At 40.6% G+C, this 21,693-nt stretch overlaps 1 protein-coding gene across 2 annotated transcripts in view; it reads right to left on the bottom strand.

The window, feature by feature from the left end:
* LOC139734568 (uncharacterized) overlaps window positions 1-16,345 on the bottom strand; it is a 49,946-nt gene extending 33,601 nt beyond the window's left edge. For both annotated transcript variants that reach the window (XM_071645342.1, XM_071645343.1), the window contains exon 1: window positions 15,504-16,345. In XM_071645342.1, coding sequence (XP_071501443.1) covers window positions 15,504-15,945 — 442 coding nt within the window. In that variant the 5' untranslated portion in view covers window positions 15,946-16,345. The remainder of the gene's footprint in view (window positions 1-15,503) is intronic.
* Between the last annotated feature and the right edge of the window lie 5,348 nt (window positions 16,346-21,693).

Below are 21,693 nucleotides of genomic sequence, written 5' to 3' on the forward strand. Positions count from 1 at the left end.
CACGTCCCACACCTGGCAAATTTCCACTCTTTCTCCCTCTCTACTTTCTCTACTTTCCCCCATACCTTTCTCTCCCTGCGGCTCCTTGGCCCTAGCAGGCAACAACAGGAAAGAAAATGGGCTATGTATACCCCAAGCGGGGCAAAATGAAATTTAGTCGTATTGTGTCAGAAGCACAAGAAATCTTAATCAATATGAAGATTTAACTAATCCATTTAAAACCACACGGAAGCAAGTGGAGCATGGTTCATGAAGGTCTCAGAAGGCATGATGGTCGGTTAAAGAAAAAGTGTAATGTCTAAGTATTAAGTGGTAAAGGCTATCACTAACAAGAGACCCGCGGGTCACGCGCTCACCTGAGTATCGCAATTTCACCTTTCATGCATTCTTGCACACTCTTACCTGAGAACATTGGAAACTTTAGGTCTGCATATGGATCCCTCCCCCCCCCCCCTCAACTCGGGGGGGGGGGGGGGCAGGCAGTCCTGGATCTGAATCTGCAATTAACAAACTTGGAACTAAAGTCATCAATGTACAAACTCATGGCATTAACTTTGCTTTATCATTTCTGGTTCTAGAGCAGAAGATTTTACATATTCCTTAATGTGGGGGGGGGGGTGGGCCCCCTAGTCCCCCCCCCCCCAAGAGGGACATGGTGCCCATTTGAAGGAATTGAGATTCTATCCCCCTAGGGATGCTACCTGCTAAGTTTGGTCAAAATTCATCTTGAGGTTTTCAAGAAGAAGATGAACATGTACAATTCAGGCTCCATTACAACTGTATTGTAGGACTTCTCCCCAGCCCTCTCCTGGGTCCTAAGGGGGGGGGGGGGCACTCCTGATTCCGCCAACCCCATGAACAAACTTGAAACTACAGTCATCAATGTACTAACTCATAGTATCATCTAAGCCCTATCACTTCTGGTTCTAGAGAAGATTTTTAAAGGTTCCTTAATTTTAGGGGGTTTGGCCCCCTAGGGACCCCCCAGGTGGGCAATGGAGCCCATTTGAACAAATTGAGATCCTATCCCCCTAGGGATGCTACCTACCAAGTTTGGTGAAAATCAGACATGGCGATCTCAAAGTGAAGATGAAAATGTACAATTTAGGCCCCATTAGGACCCCTCCCCACCCCCTCCCCTGGGTCCCAAGGGGGGCACCCCTGATTCCCCCATGAACAAACTTGAAACTACAGTCATCAATGTACTTACTCAACGTATCAATTAAGCCCTATCACTTCTGGTTCTAGAGAAGAAGATTTTTAAAGATTCCTTAATTTTAGGGTGTTTGGGCCCCCCTGGGGCCCCCCAGGTGGGCCATGGTGCCCATTTGAACAAATTGAGATCCTATCCCCCTAGGGATGCTACCTGCCAAGTTTGGTGAAAATCGGTCATAGGGTTCTCAAGAAGAAGATGAAAATTTTTAGCTCAGGTGAGCTAAAAACTGAATTCTAGAGGGTACACTCAACAGTCTTTCTCCAGCCATGTGACGGTTTCAGTGATACTTGATGACGTCACGACTTATGGTCGGGTCGTAATAAATGGTTATATACGATAATTATAACGACGAACTTCTATCTCAAAGTATGTGATCTTTCTCCCTGGAAAACTTTTCTGTTTTACCCAACCAGTTGTGTTGTTTTGCTACATCTCACAAACATCGTAATTTTGTCATGTAACTTATGTATGAAGAAGTGGCTGTTGTGCATTTTCAGTGGGCAACCTTACAATTTTGACCAATGACCTGTCCCGTACTGCTTGAGAAGCTACCTTTTGATTGATTGCTAGTAACAATAAATTTGACAGTTACAAGGTTTGATCACTATCCATCCGTTTAACCAGAATTAGTCGCTCTATTCGCTTCGGTACGTATACCTTGCAGCACGGTAGAAGGGGTCAAGGGGAGAAAAGTTGGGAAGAGTGAAAAGGAGGGAGGAAAAGGGGACAAAGAAGAGATCTGGGGACCGTTTCATGAAACTTTTTGTCAGTGATTTACACTGACAACTGTTAAAAGCTACTGAAATCCTTGCGTCTGATTGGCTGATAGCAAATTTGTCGGTGAAAACCTCTGACGAACTCGTCGATGAAACCCCCCCCCCCCCTGGAGGGATGGTATATGCAGCAGAGGAACGGAATCACTTCAGTATCTTTTAACGTGCTCCAAACATAATGTTGCTATTTCATAGTCGTATAGGTGACAGTTAGCAAAACACTGACCGAATCGAATGAATATACTAGTACTGTCTCACGACTTTTTTTGAAGCAGTCATTTGGTATAAGTGACATTCAACCGACAGATGCGTTGTCATGCATCAAACAATAGATGGCTTTATATACCGAAAGGTGTGGGGGGGGGGGGGGGGGGGACTAAACTCTACAGTGTGACAGTTCTGCTAAAAACCCTTCGAGCTAATAACTGTCACTTTCGTGACGTCATGTGAATTGAGGGGATTTTATTCAGGGAAACACGGATCAATCGACGCTCTATAATAACCCAGAGAAATGGACAAGGGGGCAACGCCATGCACGTGCATTAGACTATCAGGTAAACACCTCGCAGAGCTTCCTACATCCGCTTTCCGGTTTAGGATTATTTTCCCGCTTTGCTCCAGAAAGGTCCTATCTCATACGTTTTTGTTGATATACATGTATAAATCATATTTTCGCAGAAGCTAGGACCAATGTCTAGTTATTCGCTGTAACATTAATTCAAAATCATGATAAAATTATGACAAAATTTGCATGGTTATGAATTTCTGATCGATGATACGATGCAGTATTTGTATTTTGTATCATTATTGCTCTCTAGTCTCACGTATATAGTTATTTGCTTCTCAAAACTACACTAACTGATACTGGGTTTCATGCAACACTTGATAGACGGTGGAAAGTTTTGTTGGTTGTTTTTTTTCTATGATGAAACTTTCTTGTGGTCAACTTAACTTCAAATCCAACAATAGATCTCCATCCTTGTACCGTATGTAAAAAAAAAATACAACGAGACTCTCCGCAATGATAACTTTAAAAATAGTGAATCAATCCAAATACAATTTCAGGGTACGAAACTATAACTCATTGCCCACATCTTACAGAAAACCCCATTCGATTTGCTTCAGTGGTCAAAGAGAAATAAGGAATTTTGTAGAGCATGTCAGGAATCTCTTCCCTCCAAGTTCTGTCTATTGTGTTCACACACAATAGCATCCAAGTGCTAAACTTGGAAGAATCAGACTCATGACATGCTTTACAACAATCCACATTTCTCTGTGACTGCTTAACCAAATTGAATGGAGTTTTCTGCAAAATAGAGCTAAGATGTTATATTTTAAGATCTTGAAGGTAGCACATAGACAATTTAATCATATTGGGTGTTATCAATGCCAAAATCTGATTGTAATTTTTTTTTTTTTTTTGGGGGGGGGGGATATACTGTATAGTAAACTGTCGAGGTAGTACTGTGATGACTTCTGAAGAGAGGATCATTTGGGTGCCTGACTGCAACACAACTGCCTAAATGTTTTCTTCTTTTCCTTTTTACACAATGCATGAGTAAGAATTTGCAACACATTTTTTTTTTTCAGATGGTATTCTATTTGCTAACAACCTACACACATAGCAGGTTAACTTTATTCATGAATCTACAATAAATCACGATGTATAATTTATGATAATAACAGAGAACCATTAAACTATAAATATTTATTATAACAGACTACCGACGGCAACTGGAGGTTTTCGTTCTGCGATCCTGTGTCTTCCAGTTATACCAGCGGTCATTAGATGATGGTCGGCAAAGTTGTTGTTTGTCTAGTGCACAAGGGTGCAATTTTTCCCCTTTCATTATCACGTCCAAAATCAGATCGACTCCTTCATTTTGCGCGTGTGAAAGACATATGGCACGGTTGGGCGACAACACACAAAGTTCGTTTCATCACCAGCGTGCCCGGCCAGTCGCTTCTACAGCCACCGTTCGGGGTCACACGGTGTAAAGAAATGTTTGTGTTTAGAGGGTAAAATATAAATACCATCGTTACCCAGAAGAATACTGCAAATTAAGTCGGGCGTGCATATATTGTGGAATCAATGTGAACTTTTCACGTGAATTTAGGCAGAGGAGGTCAAGTTTGGTTTGGTTCCTAGCATAACAAATGTGGCTGGATGGATTCCGATTCCAGTGAAATATTTATAGTCTATTCGTCCTCGTCATGCTGCTATTGTCATCCATATTTCCATAACACACAGCTGGCGTGCGAGCTGAGAACTGTGGAATGTCGTTCTCTCAGTGACTGACATTTGCTTCCTACGTGACCAGAACATCATCAGCAAAACATTTTCCACAAAAGATTGCACTGTGTAATCTATACTCTTGGCAGAGCACCTAAAAAGTTCAAACACTCAATTGGCAGTTATAAACCAGTTCTAGTTCTAAACCATTAAGATAGTATATAATGCTCTAATCTGATTTCTTTTTCATGCAGCGAATAAGTCTATATCAGCGTCACTGTGATTAACATGAGCCGATATAATACGGGAATTCTTTCAAGTGAGAGCGAGCATACCAAACGATTTATATTTATATCTGCGCTATATAATTTTTCCGCCACTCTAAACATTGCGGGTCTTCAACGTCATCGCTACCGCCCGTTCCTCGATCTGATTTATGAATTAGGCTCTCGTAACCCCACGGTGACATTGACCCAAAACATACTCAAGGGATGTGTGACTGGCTACAACTGAAAGCAAACTGGACCATTTTCATCATGGAGATAATCACTTTGCCAGGTTTGATGATAATGTGCCGAACAGAGGACATTTTTTGTCACTTTTCATGGGGTTATCTCTATCAAAGCGACGCATCTTCCCTCCCTTGACTCAGAGTCTAACTGGCGCCATCAATGAACACCGGCTGCTCGGGTTGCGGATAACATCTAATAATGATGATATTCATGAAAATATTTTATTGTTTATCTAGAGTTGCCTCTTCAGTGTCAGCACTGTACGTCTAGAGGGGCCTGCCATTACTACTATCTCAGCACTGCCAGATACTAGTACACCGTACTCTATTTCCATCTAATTACAGAAGTATATAGGGCTTATAGATACAGCGGCTATACGACAGTTTAAACGACACATAGGCCTATCATCTCGGTGCGACTATTGCGCCAAGTGAATGGCAACTATACTTACTGGCAATTATTTCAGATTACATTTTTTTACAAAAGTCGAAAATTTCTACGATGCTTGTTCACACTTCACTTGATATTTCTTATGATCGTATGAAACATATTTACAGAACAACACAACTCAATTTGTATTTCACTGCAATTTTAGCATGTCAAAGTATGCAACATAATTCAGACTGAATAATACACTATATCGAGTTATTGTTACAGTTTTGCGCACTCTCACGCTTCAAACTTGATCAGAATTAGTTCAACCCGGCAAGAATTGATGCGAAATGAATCTTTTAAAAGATGGCACTGTGGCACTGTGGTATAAGACTGCTGACTTTCGATCCATGATCCCGAGTTTATGAATCCCATTGCCTCTATACGCCCTTGGATAAGATGTTTAACCCATGGTGTTCCCTTTGACGAAGTTGTAGTTCTGTACTTGAGTTCCTGGCAATGCTATGAAAAAATAATGGCAGGGCCCTCTGGTACTACAGTATAGTACCAGCAGTAACTATCTTATTTAGACAATATTCCCTTTTCAAACAGCAGAATGACCAGCATAAAAACACAAAACAAAAAGAAAAGTTTCGCAAAGGTGACTTTAGGTCCAACCACAATGAAACCATGAGACCGAAATTTCAAAAGATATGGCCTGGGACAATTAAAATGCTAGTATTTTCATATGGGCACAGAGAGAGGGAGAGGAAAATGCTAATTTTGGAAAGAGTTGAACACTGCGAGACAAATCTATTAAAGGCCAACTATTCTGACCATGATATTAATGAAAACCGTGGCGGGTGTCTTCGAACAGTGACCTTTTACCCTCGCGTTTAATGACACAACCCCTGCTGATTTCTGCCGAAACTCATGGTTTCGATAATATCCACATCAGACTCTGATTAAACTTGAAGACTGCCCATCCAGTTGACAATGGCACAAAACACACCCCTGTCAGAGAAATCAAAATAAACGAAACAAAAATCATGATGACGTCACGGTGCTACTGACATCGCCACATGGTGAAGGCAAATCAACGACCGTCCAAACTTCGGCATGATGTCATTCATTTTGACAGAAACGATTTTGATTTTGTTCAGTGGCAGCAGTATAGCAAATAACGTCATACCATCGGGATGAAATAGATAATTATGTTAAATGCCATTATTCAACATTGGGAGCAGCGATTAAAACATGAATCATCACATTTGATGCATATATTATAGTTCAATTGTATCACAAAACACCCCACCGTACAAAAATACCCAAAAACAAAAACAAAAACAAAAACAACAACAACAGCAACAACCCCAGAATAAAGCCGCGAATACAATCACTAATTTACTCAATAAATCGTCACGGTGACGGTTTATTCTAGATTTTTTTTTCTAATGAAACTATTGTTTACATTTTGTTTACATCTAACAATACTTAACAATGAATAACTCTCTTTCATATCATAAAGAGATTTTCTGAGCCCGAATAGCAAACTTGATAAAGTCGGCTCCACATGGTTTCCCTTCACCGTAAAAATGCGTTTTACCTTGATATGTATAATACCGTGTGCCACATGGACACAGAAAGAGTAATGTGTGTACCCTGTCCCCGTGACATTTTATTACTGACGGATTTTTTTTTCACAGATGCCTGCTCATATCAACTGCATTGTCATTCAATAAACATGCCGGAATGTGACTCACAGACCCAACCAACCCTTCAACATCGCCTCTAGGGCCAACATTGATTTCAGTCAACATTGGCGTTCCATCTATTCGTACCACCGCTTTGCTGCTGGGGATATTTTGATCGGATTTCTTTGTCTGGATGCATGCATGCTCTCCCTTAGCTTCATATTCGCAATCAAAAATTATTTTGGTATCCATGGTAACAACGAAATAAGAATCGATGTTTCAGGTGTGATGGACACCAGACCATGGTCAAGGTGTCCAAACAAAGACGGCGACAGAGCTGTTCCTCGCTTGGTACAGAAGCCTATCTAAACTCCAGACACAAACAGCTGTGTTTATACCTCAGCACTGTGCCCAGTGTCTGCCTTGCTCCTTAGCAATAACAAGTGGGATGTTTCCGTCATTTCGTCAAATCAGAACCAATATAAGCTAACATCGGTGCGTGTAAACGAAAAATATCCGCGTCCAGGATGTCATTAATGTTCTCATATTAGCCACACTTAACCTAATTTGACATACGGCATTTCGACTTTCAGTATGTTGATAATTCTTTTTTCCGAATGAGAGAGATACGAGGTACACTTCAACTCTTTGTGAATCTCTTGCTCCATTTGATAACATAACAAGTGACTCATGCACAGACGTTTAAAGTAATGACTTCTTTACCAATCATTTCTGGGACGAGGCGATCCTTACTACTTTGAGACATCTCATTCAAGGTTCCAGTAAGCATGGCCCGATTTCCATTTCGTGCAAAGTACCGCTGACAATTTGCTCTGATTTTATTGAGCTCATTTTTCCTGTTGTCTGACATTAATTTTTGCGTTGAAGTAAGCAAATCTTAAAGAAAGCTGTCAATCCTTTTTCATATAAAAATGAGTTCACTTGATTGATGATATGGATTTTCGTCGAAAACATTTCTGGATGAAGTGGGTTGTCAAATTGAGATTTTACTGAGCAACACCATCGTGTATCGGCTAAACAGTACTAAATGGTATGGTTTAATAAATATTCAGTTTGACTCCCATTTGATTCCATTTACTGTAATACGGGCTCCATCTTTATCATTGATTCTTTCTTCTAAATGCTACTAAAAGGACATTCGCCAGGCAGATCAAGATCAGACACCATTACCAGACGTTATGATATTCCAGAAATATTGTTTGACTGTTGCTACTAAGTCCCGGCAACTAAGACCATAATGGACAAGTTGAGACCAACCAAGGAGGCATCTTCCTTGGGCCAACCTTCAACATCGCCAGTATAGCGTCACCAACTATAGTAGAGGCATCGTTGCTAAGTCCGGATTATCTCTTCATTGAACGTGGCCGAGTCAGAAGAGGAGAGTGTTTCGACCGACCGTGTTGTCGCGGTGACGTGTGCCGCCGCGGCGTTCGACAAACAAGAGGCGATAAATCACCTTACATACGGTGAAGGTCGTGGCCCGCGAATACCATCAACACTCGTAAGCGAGAAACACATCACTACCAGCAGTACCAATACACTCCAGCGTTCTTCTTTCATAGGGACTTGAGAAAACTGTTACGAACGTCTTTTCGGCACACGACAACGAAAAAAAAAAGAAAAGAAAGAGAAACGTGGTGATTTAGAATTATACAGATGAGGTGATTCGCGAGCCTAAATATGGTTATAATGACAGTTGCTGGAGGGATGTGAAGCTTACCCTCAATAGCATTGTCATGCCTCTACTATCATAAATCAGTTAAACAGTAAAAGTGAAAATGTTACTCAACGAAACAATTGCTTAATACGATATTCACGTAAGGCTAAATTCGTAGAATACTGACCCCAGGAGCATTGCAAGAATTTTCTGTTATTGCTTATTGCTCAGATGGACCCATTACCTAATGTCCATCCCCCTACCCCCGAAATAGGTCGTAACTAAAGGGCTGTTCATTTGTGATATGAGCCTAATTCAAAAAACAAAACAAAAGAGAAACTGCGTCAACTACAAATATTTTAGTGCATCTTCCAAATTTAATTTTCAGGCGTCAGATGTTACAAATCATGGCGATTATACGTAAATCAACTTTGATAAATCTGATTACGTGGCTTTAAAAGATGGCAAACTGACACTAGCAACACAGACATTCCAGCACATTAGTGTAAGTGAAACCACATCAATCTTCCAGGGGAAGAAAAAAAAAAGATTCAGAAAGTTTTCCAAAGGGACAATCGCAGTCATTACCTGTTCGTGGACTGTCAGAGTACAACCGGATGTTTGCTCTAAATCTAATATTCTAGATCTGCAAACAGAGGCAGTCTGCACATTTTATGTTATTTTTCTAGTCTCTTTAAAAAAGGAGGGCATTTTTTGGGAGCAGCACAAGGTATCATCATAAACATTGCTGGCTTAAGGAATGTTCTGTGAGGACATGTTTCTTTGTGGTTAATACTGGAGTATTAAACAGGAAAGGGCGAACACAGGAAAGATTTTATGTTTGTCTTGCTTTTTCCTGTTACTGTCGTTGTATGGCTTCATCGGCGTTTTTCATGAGCGATTCAGTGAGTCTAACTGTGCGATCAAACTTATCTAGCCTGCAATCGAGATGAAAATGCTAGATAGTGTCGGTGCACACCCAGTACCGGAAACAATTTTACAATGGCGCGGTTTGCATGTTTTTGCAAAGTTTTCCAGAATCCATGTGTGATGCATGACCCAGAAACCACACTCAATGCTGCGAAAAACAAACTCTCGCATATTACATCTACTTTAGATTGCCGGGATAGAGTTATCAAAATCGATTGCCACGAACACTTGTTACCATGGTAACCACGGCTCTGACATCATGACCGAACAGCGGGAGAGGGACCAAGAAGCACCAATATGGGGACCAGATTTGCGATGCGGGATTGTATTGTGTGTGTGCCTTTTTCCCCCACTTTCTTTGCGGTTGGCGGACATCATGTACAACGAGAGACAAAATGTTGTGGTTAGGCAGTCGTTGGAAGCTGGCAACACGTTCTAAACACGGCAGAACCCTTCTCAGTTTAGTCATGTATATCATTATCAATTGTGCCTTTGCCACTGGTGTGCCAGTTGAAAGAACATAACTGTCGTCCCACCGCACCCTTTTGGCATTTCATTATTTCCTTCCACGTTTCGGTATCTAGAGGACGTGCCATGATATACATGTAATTAAATAGTGTTATGTGTACAGAAAGTGTAGGATTTAAGAAAAAAAATATTCCGAAAAAAAGTAATATTCGTGTAACAAAATTCAAATTTGAATCAAACTGTTGTCACAATATCATATAACCACAGTGTTAGGTGCGCAAGTGCAACAATGGGGGAAATTAGCTTTACTCCAAGGAATGAGCATGTATGATGTACAATTAGTTGAAACCCCTTTTTTCACCGTGTGCAGACGGTGAGACGCATGTTTTTACCCGCTTCTTTCTCAGAGTCAAAGTCTGTATGCCTATAAACGTATGCGGTGCGATAATCCGATGTTGAAAAAAAATAACACCTTTCCAAACGCAAGACTCTGGCATGTTTTGTTCTAGTTTGCTTGCTTGCTTGTGTGCTTTATCAATCGAACCTCACTTTTTAAAAAGGTTTAGTTTGTAGGCCCCTTTGCCTTTTTTTGCCTTTTGTGACAATATCATGCCAAACCGAAGAGGCGCTATATAGTGCATAGCACATCGACATTGTTGTGCGTCGTATATGGATGCGTCGTATATGGATGTTATTTGCTCTACGTCCCCGTAACGAAGATAGAACACTCAATTATCTATTATTCTTATAAATTTTTAAATCATGGCAGATTACATTTTCTTTTCATAGAGAATAGTCACAAAATTCCAAAGAGGATTCAAAAGGCACACTCCTCAACTTTTGAATCTCTAACAAGGAGTGTTTTCACAAATATTTTCTTAAATTTCAAGAGATCATAAGGCCTGAATATTTAAAGTAGATAAAAGAAGGGAAAAAAAGCGAAGATAAGTATGGGCCTAAAGTCCTTGTTTTAGTGACATTATACCGCATTATCATTATGCAATGAATAGGGAATGTTATCCAAAATTAAATCATGAGAATAAATAGGTATTGTCAAAGTCTGATAATAGAAATGTGATGCATTGTAAGCACATCACAGGGCCATACTTTTAGAAATTGTTTTGTTGATTTCATTTTCAGAAGCGATATATGTTCTGCTCTCAGACGTGTCAGGAGGAGAGTAGCTTATAATCCCACTGGACAACACGGGTCGGGGTTTACAAGCCACCAAGGAGAGAGTTGGGGTGGCGATTTTGGCAGCATTGCGCGTCTTCGGTATGTGGAACATTGATCTGTCTTCTTGGGGTCTTTTCCCTGGTAATTTACCAGACCAGTTCGACAGCAGAAGGGTGGATCATGAATGCGCCTCTCATGAAGAAGAATGAAACCCATTACTTCTCGGAATGATAAACAACCCTGTCCATTGATGATTGCATTATCCCGTATAATCGTTGGTCTAACAATGCTCGGTTGGTTTCTGGGCTTATAGTGACTCAATGTCCAGCCTCCGCTGCTCAAGGCAAAACAGAGCGGCATGGACAGAAGTCTAGAACTACAAAGCTGTATAGCACACTAAAGGTGTTGACAGAGCACCTCAGTAGCCGACAAGGTAGACAAGCGGAATGCGCACTTCGCCACCGCCACGTGTTTCGGGGTCTGTCCGACGGTATGCATCGCAGAGTTTTCGAGGACGGCTCACAACGAAATCGAAGGAAATTGTGAAGATTTCATGTCAACATAAAAACACTAACAACAGTAGAATTAAAGGTGCCTCCGACGAAATATCAAAACACATTAAAACTCGATCCAAGATGCTCAAATGTAATCATGGAGCTACTACTACAAAAAGCTCTATGTTCAAATCTAAAGATGCCTATTACAATATAAGACAGGGAAGACAGATATTCATGGAGACTTTCATCATCACTGTCATGGAACATTAATTTCCGGTGCGCAATGGAAAGATATAGCGGGAGAAGCTCACATCATCTTCATGAATAACATGATACACGTATAGTTCGAAATACACACCAATTCGAAGTGTGCGTATACCGCGTGCCATTATTATTCTTATTTACTTGTTGCGGATTTAGCATCTGTTCTATACTTTCCGATCACGAAAAAATATAAATTATTTTTTTTTTTAATCAACACCTCGTACTCCTGCTTCTTGCCACGGAGTAACTGCGTTCAACCTACCTCATCATCTCAGGCAATCAGCACAAAAGCAGATTGATAATCCTACTAGGAAAGACTTCACGTAATTCCTTGCTACGTATATATATTAGGGTATATTCATGCGAACTAACTCGGAACAAAGTTCTCCCTCGGGAAAAGAGACAAGGTACGCAACAATTTTGGTGCGTGTTTCGAGTTTACCTTATACATAACATGTTACAAAACTCCCCCACACAATATTGTTAAATTAGCCTACTGCAGAAAGAACGACTTCTCGACTAACATCTTGGTGGCGAGACATTGCTGTCATTTTCTCTCGAATGATCCTTTTGACTCAAGTACAAAGTACAACCATGAGCAAATCTCGACAGAAGCCAAACGGAAGTGTCAATAGTGACGGTCACTAATTATTCATGTCAGGCTATCAATTTTCTGTGAGTTTATTGCATTGAATGACAAAGTTGGTGACAGTGATACAGACATGGAGACATCAATGTTAGTTTCCCTATGGCACTTGGGTCTGAATACGACCATCATGTAATCAACAATACAGGATTACAATTCGTCTGCTCTTCATGTCCATTGATATTCGACATATAGCACTGTTGTGTTAGTTACAGCTGAACAGTACAATAAGATACTTCTATGCCATTCGGGAAACTGAAAGACTTTTAAAAGTGATGTTGACTAAAGAAACTGAGCTGAAAGTCATCGCGCTTACAGAAGTATTTGCAATACTTAACTGTGGATTTTGAAATTTGATTAATCGCCTTTAAATCCTAAGTATCAATATCTCTATCGGCATTTATCGGGTCTTTTTAAAAGACAACCAATCTAAGAGTAATATTGATTTCTCTAAAATGACAAGAAATGCACAACCCCACTATGAAGACAGTAAAATGTTCGACATATCCACTAGATGTTCCTCATATAATCTATTCGTCATCTTTCCTTCCTTCTTACTCTCGCTCTATTTCGCTCCTTCTGTCCTTAATTCCGTCTACCGATATTTGACTTTGTTTTATTGCCGTTCATGCGTGCTCACCGTATACTTGCTCGATGTGTCATTTTCTGTTTCCCCCGCCTGGAAAACGACATTGTCCCTTCTTAAACATCAAACATTTACAGGCGAGTGAATGGACATTCTCGGCATTACTTTTTTTCTACATTTGAATGTTTATGATGTCCCTCGAATAATTCTTAACTATTGTTATTGGTAGTGGCATACAGTTATAGACTCATTAACTACAAACTCAGTGGCAATCATAGCACTGACATCAAAAACTCTTCATCATAATCATTACAATTTCAATCTTTTCAGTGATATTTGATCTGCTTGGCCTCTGTTTTCTCGAGGTTTCATTATGATTATGAGGTGGCACATGATAGAGTTCATCATTATAAGGTCAGATCGCTGCCTCTCCCCACCCCCCCCCCCTTCTTGGATCAGGTTTCCGGTTGTTCAACTCCCACACCATATATATCACTCTAACCAACAACAATCACAGTCATATTCGAATAAATTTCAGTCATAACACAATCATCATTTCAAGCTTTCGTGCACGCTGTTTGAACCGGTCAGGTTAGTGGCTTGGAAGAACTATGTACATAGTGCGAATAGAATTCAATGTGAAATCATGTAGGGCCTATAATCAAGGGCCTATATAGCTTTTCAGTCTTGTGTACCGTCACTTCCTTGTATCAAAAACACATTGGTGCACTGGCTTAATAAACAGACAAATGAATTTCATGGGTATAGTGATATATAGATAAAATTTAAATTGTTTCAGAACGAAAACGTGGTAAAATTTGGTAACTTGTGTGAATTGGGGACTTCAATAAAACTTCATTGTGAACTGACCTATTTGACATGATGACTCGTTCAGAAAGTATCGCACATTTCATAATGACTCTTGACTACGATAATGAATAAGTTCATCTCCGGACAACTGGGCAAATCCTTAGCACTCAGATATTTTGAAACATTAAAATTTTCTTCTAATGTATTTATAATGCTTAATGCTTTATTAGGTGATACGCTATCAGCGTATCACCTATTGTGATTGTCAAAATTTCTCTTTTTTTTCTATTGTCAATGCTATAAGTGCTTCTAACTCTTTTCCTTTTTTCACATTGAAGATTTACTGAAGTTTGGAGTCTAACCAACCGCCCCCTGAAGCTCCTTGATGGCACACATGCTATACCGTAATAAATGCCCAGTTTTGTGCAGAAAAAGAAAAAAACTTTAAGAGGTCTCACAAGGAATTATCACCAACAGTAACTTTCATCTCTCGGGATTGGGTAACTGTAGGATTTCATGCATGTGAGATATCATCGTGGGTAATATTTTAGTTTTATGAAATGGATAGGTTTTACTTTACACTATAAACGGACACAGATGGTTACAATATTGTCGCATAAGATTTAGTTGGGCGTACTTTTCAGTTTGTTCGTCTGTTTTCATTTTAGGAGTGCGAGATCCTCACACGCTTTGAACATCATTCAGAAAACTACGAGTCCAGTCTCATTGTCATTTTTTTAAAATACCGGTTATCCCTCGTGGGTGCATAAACATATACAAATGCATAACACATACATGTTTATATCATCATAATAATACACACAAAAACACACGCAAGTTTTCACAGAATAGTAGAAAGCTGACGGTATATTGCAGCTACAAGCTCCATGGTGACAGAAAAGCCATCGAAGGACGGCACACTTCTCTCCGACACCTTCCGTCCGTATGTTCAACTCTCTCAATTGATGAGCACGTGACTGCATGCGACATGACATTTCAATGTGAGTCGGGTGTCATCGGGAATCCACAACGCCTTTGTCCCCAAAATTACCCCGCTCTAGCTAACGATAAGTATACCACACAGAGTTTCTTTCCGATGCTGCGTGTCTTCTCCAAGCCCAGCGCCTTTGCAATAATCGGTACTTGGGACGAATATAGGAGTCTCGTATGGTGTGAATACAGGTTATTTTGTGGCATTTGTGTACTGTATTTTTGCGGGGCCATGGAGTTTATCAAGTGGCTGAATAACATTCCTTTTCCATGAATGTTGTTTGGGTGGGTGACGGTTCAGCTGCTGGTGCGCAGCGAATGACCCGGTTACTGTACCTCACTTCGTTTTATCTTCACTTTGGAAATCTCGCACCGGGCTGCAGGTATTCATAGAAGTTTTCGTTACATAAAAAAAGTACGCTTCTATTCTTATCCTTTTTAGCATACATGCATCACATGAATGGGAGATAAAATAGACATTGGATAGGTACAGATAGGTTTGAGAAACCCTAATGACATAATTGATCAAACGAAAGAGCTCGATGGATTTTCTTTTTTTTAATATACAAGTCATCGTGTGCGTTGCCTCCAGACTGGCTGTATAACTATGAGGTGGATAGAGAGGAGAATGGAATTAAAAGGTCCCAAGGGAACTTACCCCTACACCTGCCGTTGATACAACTCAGCCCGAAAGCCGCATCGCATGGCCTTTTGGGAATACTGCACATTTCTCCCGCCTGCCTCATACACACAGTACAGCAGCCACAAGGGTCTGCAAAGTTTCTGTCGCCCGTGCATCTTTCGGGCAAGCTGGGGCACATCCAGTTACAACTACGATACTCCACTGGGCAAGAATCACTGGCCCCTACTTCAAGAGGGGTCAGAAAGAGATGTGCGAAGCACGCGCACACCAGCACCATCACCATCGAGACTGAGACTCTGCCCCCTCCATGTCGAACACTTCCCGGATTGGATGGCAAAGCCCTCTTCCCTCCCCATCTTTCACGGTAGAGACAATATACAGACATTGTTGATAATTGAATTTGTCCAGTCATTTTGTTGTCTTCCAAGTTCAAAGGAAACACGTTGTCCAGCGGCATCAGCTGTTGATACCATCACAACAACACTGCAGATGGCTCTTGCTGCTTCACTTAACACTTCCCGGAGTCAGTCTTCATTCATTAAACTCGAGCAACCCGAGTTCCAGAGTTCCATCTAGTCTAGTTCCATCAATGTTAATTGCGACGACAGACCAACGCCATGAATGAAAGGCATTATTCCTCATAACAAGTTTCCCTTACAGCCATCACGACATCCTCCACAGCACAGACTCACTGGCCTTGCGACAAGAGTGGCTGGTGGTGGGAGAAGAACTGGGCTCTCTACTGGCATGGGACGACTCTCTGTAGCAGACGAGCTGTAAGACTGAAACGTGGTAGCCAGCAGATATCACATAAATCTCGCAGACCGTAACCGCGCACAGCTTCGCATCGCCTTGTCTCCTCCGGTCGCCCTCTGCTATGCCAAGTGCGCGTGCGTGTTCAATTATACCCACTGTTATAATAATTCACTTCAGATATATCAACTATATTCACGTGTGCGAATTTTGACATGGGCCAAAAGCCGTTTCCGATTTGTTCCCCTCTCCGCTCCGCTCTCCTTGTCTTTCCTCTATCGCGGTGGAATGTGAATAAAGCGGCGCGGGGTCTAAGACCTTTGCTGAGGGAGGAGAAACAAATCTGTGTGTAGAGTGAGCCCAGTTTGGAGATACTCGAGCCAGAATATTGGCCGGAACAATGTAGTGCGAGAGAAATCATTCACGTCTTTACCTCGTCTGCTTTCACAGCCAGCCGATCAGTAAGGCTTTGCAGACAAACAAGAGGAGGAAAGGCAGACTCAACTCTGTTAATGGTCGACTAGTCCGCTGCCCGCTAGAGCGTTTTGACATGCTGTGCAACATACTGAGTACACAGGGGGATATCTTGCTCGCCGGGGTGGTGAATTTGCTGGGTTTTATTCTTCTCTTTTAGGAGTTATTAATACTAGAGCCCTGGGTAACATAACAACATCAAGAACTATATAAACGAACATCCAAACAATAACAACGCATCATGTGCCCAGCAACTGCATTATGCAAAGTCTATATAAATAGAATACGATAAACAAAAAGAAAATAAAGAGTGGAGTTTAATTTTAGGAAAGGAAAATCTAATTCTTAATCGAAAACAATTAAACATAACCTCTTCCTTATACAACATGTACATGAACATGTGGATTAACATGTATCAGAATACCCAAATGATGCTCTGATAACAGTCTGCCGTTGATTGCCATGAAACTGTCATATACGTATTCAGTTTATGGGTGCGCTTATGATTACTCTGAGTTGGTTTCGTGCTTTGTCTACACGTCATACTCGTATGAATGTAACAATCATGACTGGAATATGAACACAGAGAGTCGTACCAGTGAAGACTTCTGATTTCAATCTACAAAGCCTTGTTTATTAATTTATATACGAGATACATTCGGGATCTCCATCATCGCATTTTCAGTTCCCTTGTTGTCTCATCATATTTTAGTGTATGCTGTTGTTTGAAGATACCCTAAGCTCACTGCGCTAACTTTGGTATTTTGGTTGCTTTTTGTATAGAACAGAGGTAAACTAGGATCAGTGAAGCAGAGAGAAGAATTTAGACGTTTCCACAGGGCACTGGGCAAGCGGTAGATATGCGTTTAATCCGATAGTTATTGGAGCAGAATAATCTCAAACCAAATGTATCTGTCTTGTTATGTAGGCACGCGTGTCTATACTGCATTACATCACAAACTTTATATAAGTAAGCCAAAGAAAGTACAGATTCTGAAGTGCGATTAATCTTTTAAAGTTTGGGATATACACACGGTGGTACAGTCATGTTCTATTCTTATCTCTCCATAAGTCTTGCGTCTATCATTGTTCTTTTGTAGAAGTAGTTCGACTCTACATTTGACGGGTAAAGGTGCTACGCTTAGGTATAGGAGTTGGAATTTCGTATGCCATTTCCCAAGCATTGCTCTGCTATCGCAAAGATAACAGGTGCATGTGAGTTATTGATAAGTGCCTGCTTGTTCAATGAGTTCAATAACTTAGGGCGCACTTATCGCAGTGGTCTCAACCACTGATCTCAAAGACTATAAAGAACCAAAACAACAATTATCTCAAGAATTGTTTCAGCACTTTTAATATTTTTTTTTCATATGATTTAACTTAAAATAATTCGCAACTGAGAGCGCATACACTGTATGGGGTAAAACACCTAATAAGAACATTTCGTAACAGTAGAGATTCATGAAAGAAAATGTACTTAGGGAAGAGTTGATGTATATCATAATTATTTTTAAATGAGATTGACGAGTTCTTTAACACCCCCATCCCCTGAGAAGAAAGAGATTCCATGTTTCGAGGAATTAATGCTTCGCTCTCAGGGAGCATAACCAAGAAAGGACTAGCCTACATCGGAATACATGACTGCAGAGATATGACAATCTAAACCATGATTTACGCATGCGATCTACAAGTACATGATTAATTAAGCATTGATGAATGTATTCCCCAAGTGAGATTGAAACAATGTCTTGCGTTTTGTGAACACTCAGGCAACACAACACAGATGAATGTAAACACGTGAATAGAATGTAAATCAGGGCTGAGTGCCGATAGCGTCTCCATTATACCATATAAACGTTTTCTCTGTTTTGTTTCGTTTTCTCTCTCTCTCTCTCTGGCATTACATATATGCCAGGGGTCAGAAAAGTTCACATCATATCACAGTAATTTACATCACAATGTCTACTCTGAAAATTAACTGCAACTTGCGCAGCTTGTCTTGATTCATGACTACTATATTATTGTGTCTTCAGTTGTCAAGAAGACTCAGCAAACAACTTTGATATCACCCCGATGCGAATGTTGGATATCAAAATAACCATTCATGGGATAATCATGGGGATTTGCATGTACACGTCGAATTATTACGCTTTAAGTCCCAGCGAACCTCTCCCAAGAAGAACTAAACATCGATGATTATAGGGAATGTAAACCCAAAGAGCAATGTGGATTGAATGAAAGCAGTAATATTAGAAGAACACGTCAGTGAAAGTTTGAGGTAAATCGGGCAATTGATGCAAAAGTTATGAATTTTTAAAGTTTTGATGTTGGAACTGCTGGATAAGGAGATTACTAGAGGTTATGACGTATGAGAAGACTACAACATGAAGAAAATATAAAGGGAATTCAATAGAAATTCATTTTTCATGAAAATTACACATTCCATCAACTTGAAACTGACATAGTTAGGGGTAGCACTTGTTCCCCCTGCTTTCTGAAAGCGGTTAGTCAAGTACTCTTTCATTTTGCTATAAGAGTGATTTTTTTTTTGAAATTCCTTAAATATTGTTGTCCACTCATACGTCATAACCTCTAGTAGTCTCTTCATCCAGCGCGGTTCCAACACCAAAACTTTAAAAATTCTTAACTTTTGCATCAATTGTCCGATTTTCCTCAAACTTTCACTGATGTGTTCTACTAATATTACTGCTTTCACTCAATCCACATTGCTCTTTGGGTTTACATTCCCTATGGCGATGTTTAGTTCTTCTTGGGAGAGGTTCGCTGCGTAATCATTGTCCGATTTTCCTCAAACTTTCACTGATGTGTTCTATTAATGTTAATAGTTTTACTCAATCCACATTGCCCTTTGGGTTTGCGTTCCCTTTAATGGAAGCAAACGACAAAACAAAAGTAAAAATGAAATAAAGCAGAAGAAAGAAACAAAAGCTCCGTTGATAATCTTCCGGGGACGCCTCATACGTCCTAAGGGGGCAAAACGTATACATAAAAAAGAAGCCTAGACAACCTTAGGATTTGAGTCGAACCTGCCATGTTAGCGATTTTTTATTAAAAAAAGGAAATAATAATGATAATAATGAATGACATTATGCAATCCGATGCATATAGGCCTTGTCACTGCCGATCCATGATTTTAGAGTCAAGGAAGAAACGATTCAAACGGGAAATAACAATATCTTTCATTAGCAAGCTCGTTATATTTTGCTTTTTTATTGTTCGATTGAGGGTTTTTTTTTTTTCTTCTTCTTCTTCTTCTTCCTTTCTTTACGTTGACGCCCTGGCGCTAGCTCTATTCCTCTCTGGCAAGAAATATTTTGTGTTGTGTAAGTAAAGCGAAGACGAGTCATTTCTGCAAGTATATCCTTACAGCAGAATACTGTACATCACTTTTTTTTTCATCTCTCACAGGTTTCAAACAAAATGTGCGGAGTGAAAAAGAAGCAATTATACCGGAGCTAATTATCTTCGTCTCGTAACACGAAAAATTAGGCGCCAGACATGTGTCCGTCTCACATGGCTAAACAGCGAGCATTGTCCAAGCCGACTGGCTCCATCGTCCAGTCGGTCCATTCGCTTGGCCAGTGCCGTTACTTTGTTCGGCTTGACCCTGTTGTCCTTAGAACTGGGTCAAACTCATTGGCCAAACGAAGGTCCCCAGCTGACGGGCTTATCAGTAAACATTCCACAGACCATGACCTGTCTGTTTCAAAGGCGGGGGGGGGGGGGGGGGCTGAAGAGGGGAGATTATGACGTTGGCGCTGAAAACCAACGCAGCGGAACAAGGTGTAACCATGGAGCTCCTTGAGATAACACGATAATGACCTCCCGCGAGAAAGGGCCTTACAGTCTGGGAATGTCTACCAATCACTGTTACCTGACTTTCTCTGTATGGTGTTCGTTCAGTGTGTGCAAAGCGCTGCATTATTGCATCAAAATGATGAAAACGGACTTCGACAATCATGTTTCCATATCCACGCAATCCGTGCTGACTTCACAAAAGACTTGCAGAATGATTGACGCCACAGTTTTGAACAACAGGACAGGTTTTTAAATGGAAATCTGCGCTGAATGGTTTTTGATCGTTGTTTTGAAAAGAGAAGCTCGGACGAATGGTAACCTTAACACCTCAAATCCCCCTCCCATCTTTTCTGCATACTGTCGTCGCGCCAATAATTATACACACTAACTTTGAAAAAGGATACTGGTTTGGTTATTGGTAACTAGATAAAGAATCAGGATAATGTCTTCTTCCATTTTTAGCATAGCAATGACAAAGTAAATCCGGTTTTTTGTCTGGTTTATTCTTTATTCCATAACAATTTTTGAGAGAAGTGTCACTCAGATTGTTGTTATGACACTGTGAAGATGTAAAAACAGCCACAGAAAATGCGTAGGACGTCGACTTCTGTCTCATTTTTTTTTTCTTGATTTATTTACATAGCCATATCACAGACGTGCGCACAATTAGACACAAATATAGCTGGGCAGGAAAGTGTAGGCGTGGGGGCGGGGGTAGCCCAGACTTCCGCCCTTCCGACATAAATCCATCGTTGCTAAGACTATCGGCGTCCCCCCAAAAACAGCTCGTATCTGCAAAATACCGTCTAGAACGGTGAGATGGCGCATGGAGGTGATCATGTTGTGGTGGTGGTAGTCGTGGTGGTATGTGTGTGTTTATGTATGTGTGTGCGTGGGGGGTGGTTAGGGCGTGGTGTGAAACCCCGTATTGAACACATAACAACCGGATCATTAAAGCAAACTTTGTTTGAGTTTGGTTCCGCAATTCACAATCGAGGTTTCTTGCAATGTCAATCTCATCTCACTGTTGCAGGGTAATCATTAGGAAATAGCAGTGCAGGAATCATGAATTGGGCAGAAAGCGCACACTCTCACACATTGACACCACTCTTCACACTAAAAAAGATTTTATAGGTAAAAAAACAAAACAAAACACAAA

The sequence above is a fragment of the Diadema antillarum genome, unplaced genomic scaffold (assembly GCF_040938485.1).
Source record: "Diadema antillarum isolate AM-2024a unplaced genomic scaffold, OU_Dant_1.0 seq00000533_RagTag, whole genome shotgun sequence".
NCBI lineage: Eukaryota > Metazoa > Echinodermata > Echinoidea > Diadematoida > Diadematidae > Diadema > Diadema antillarum.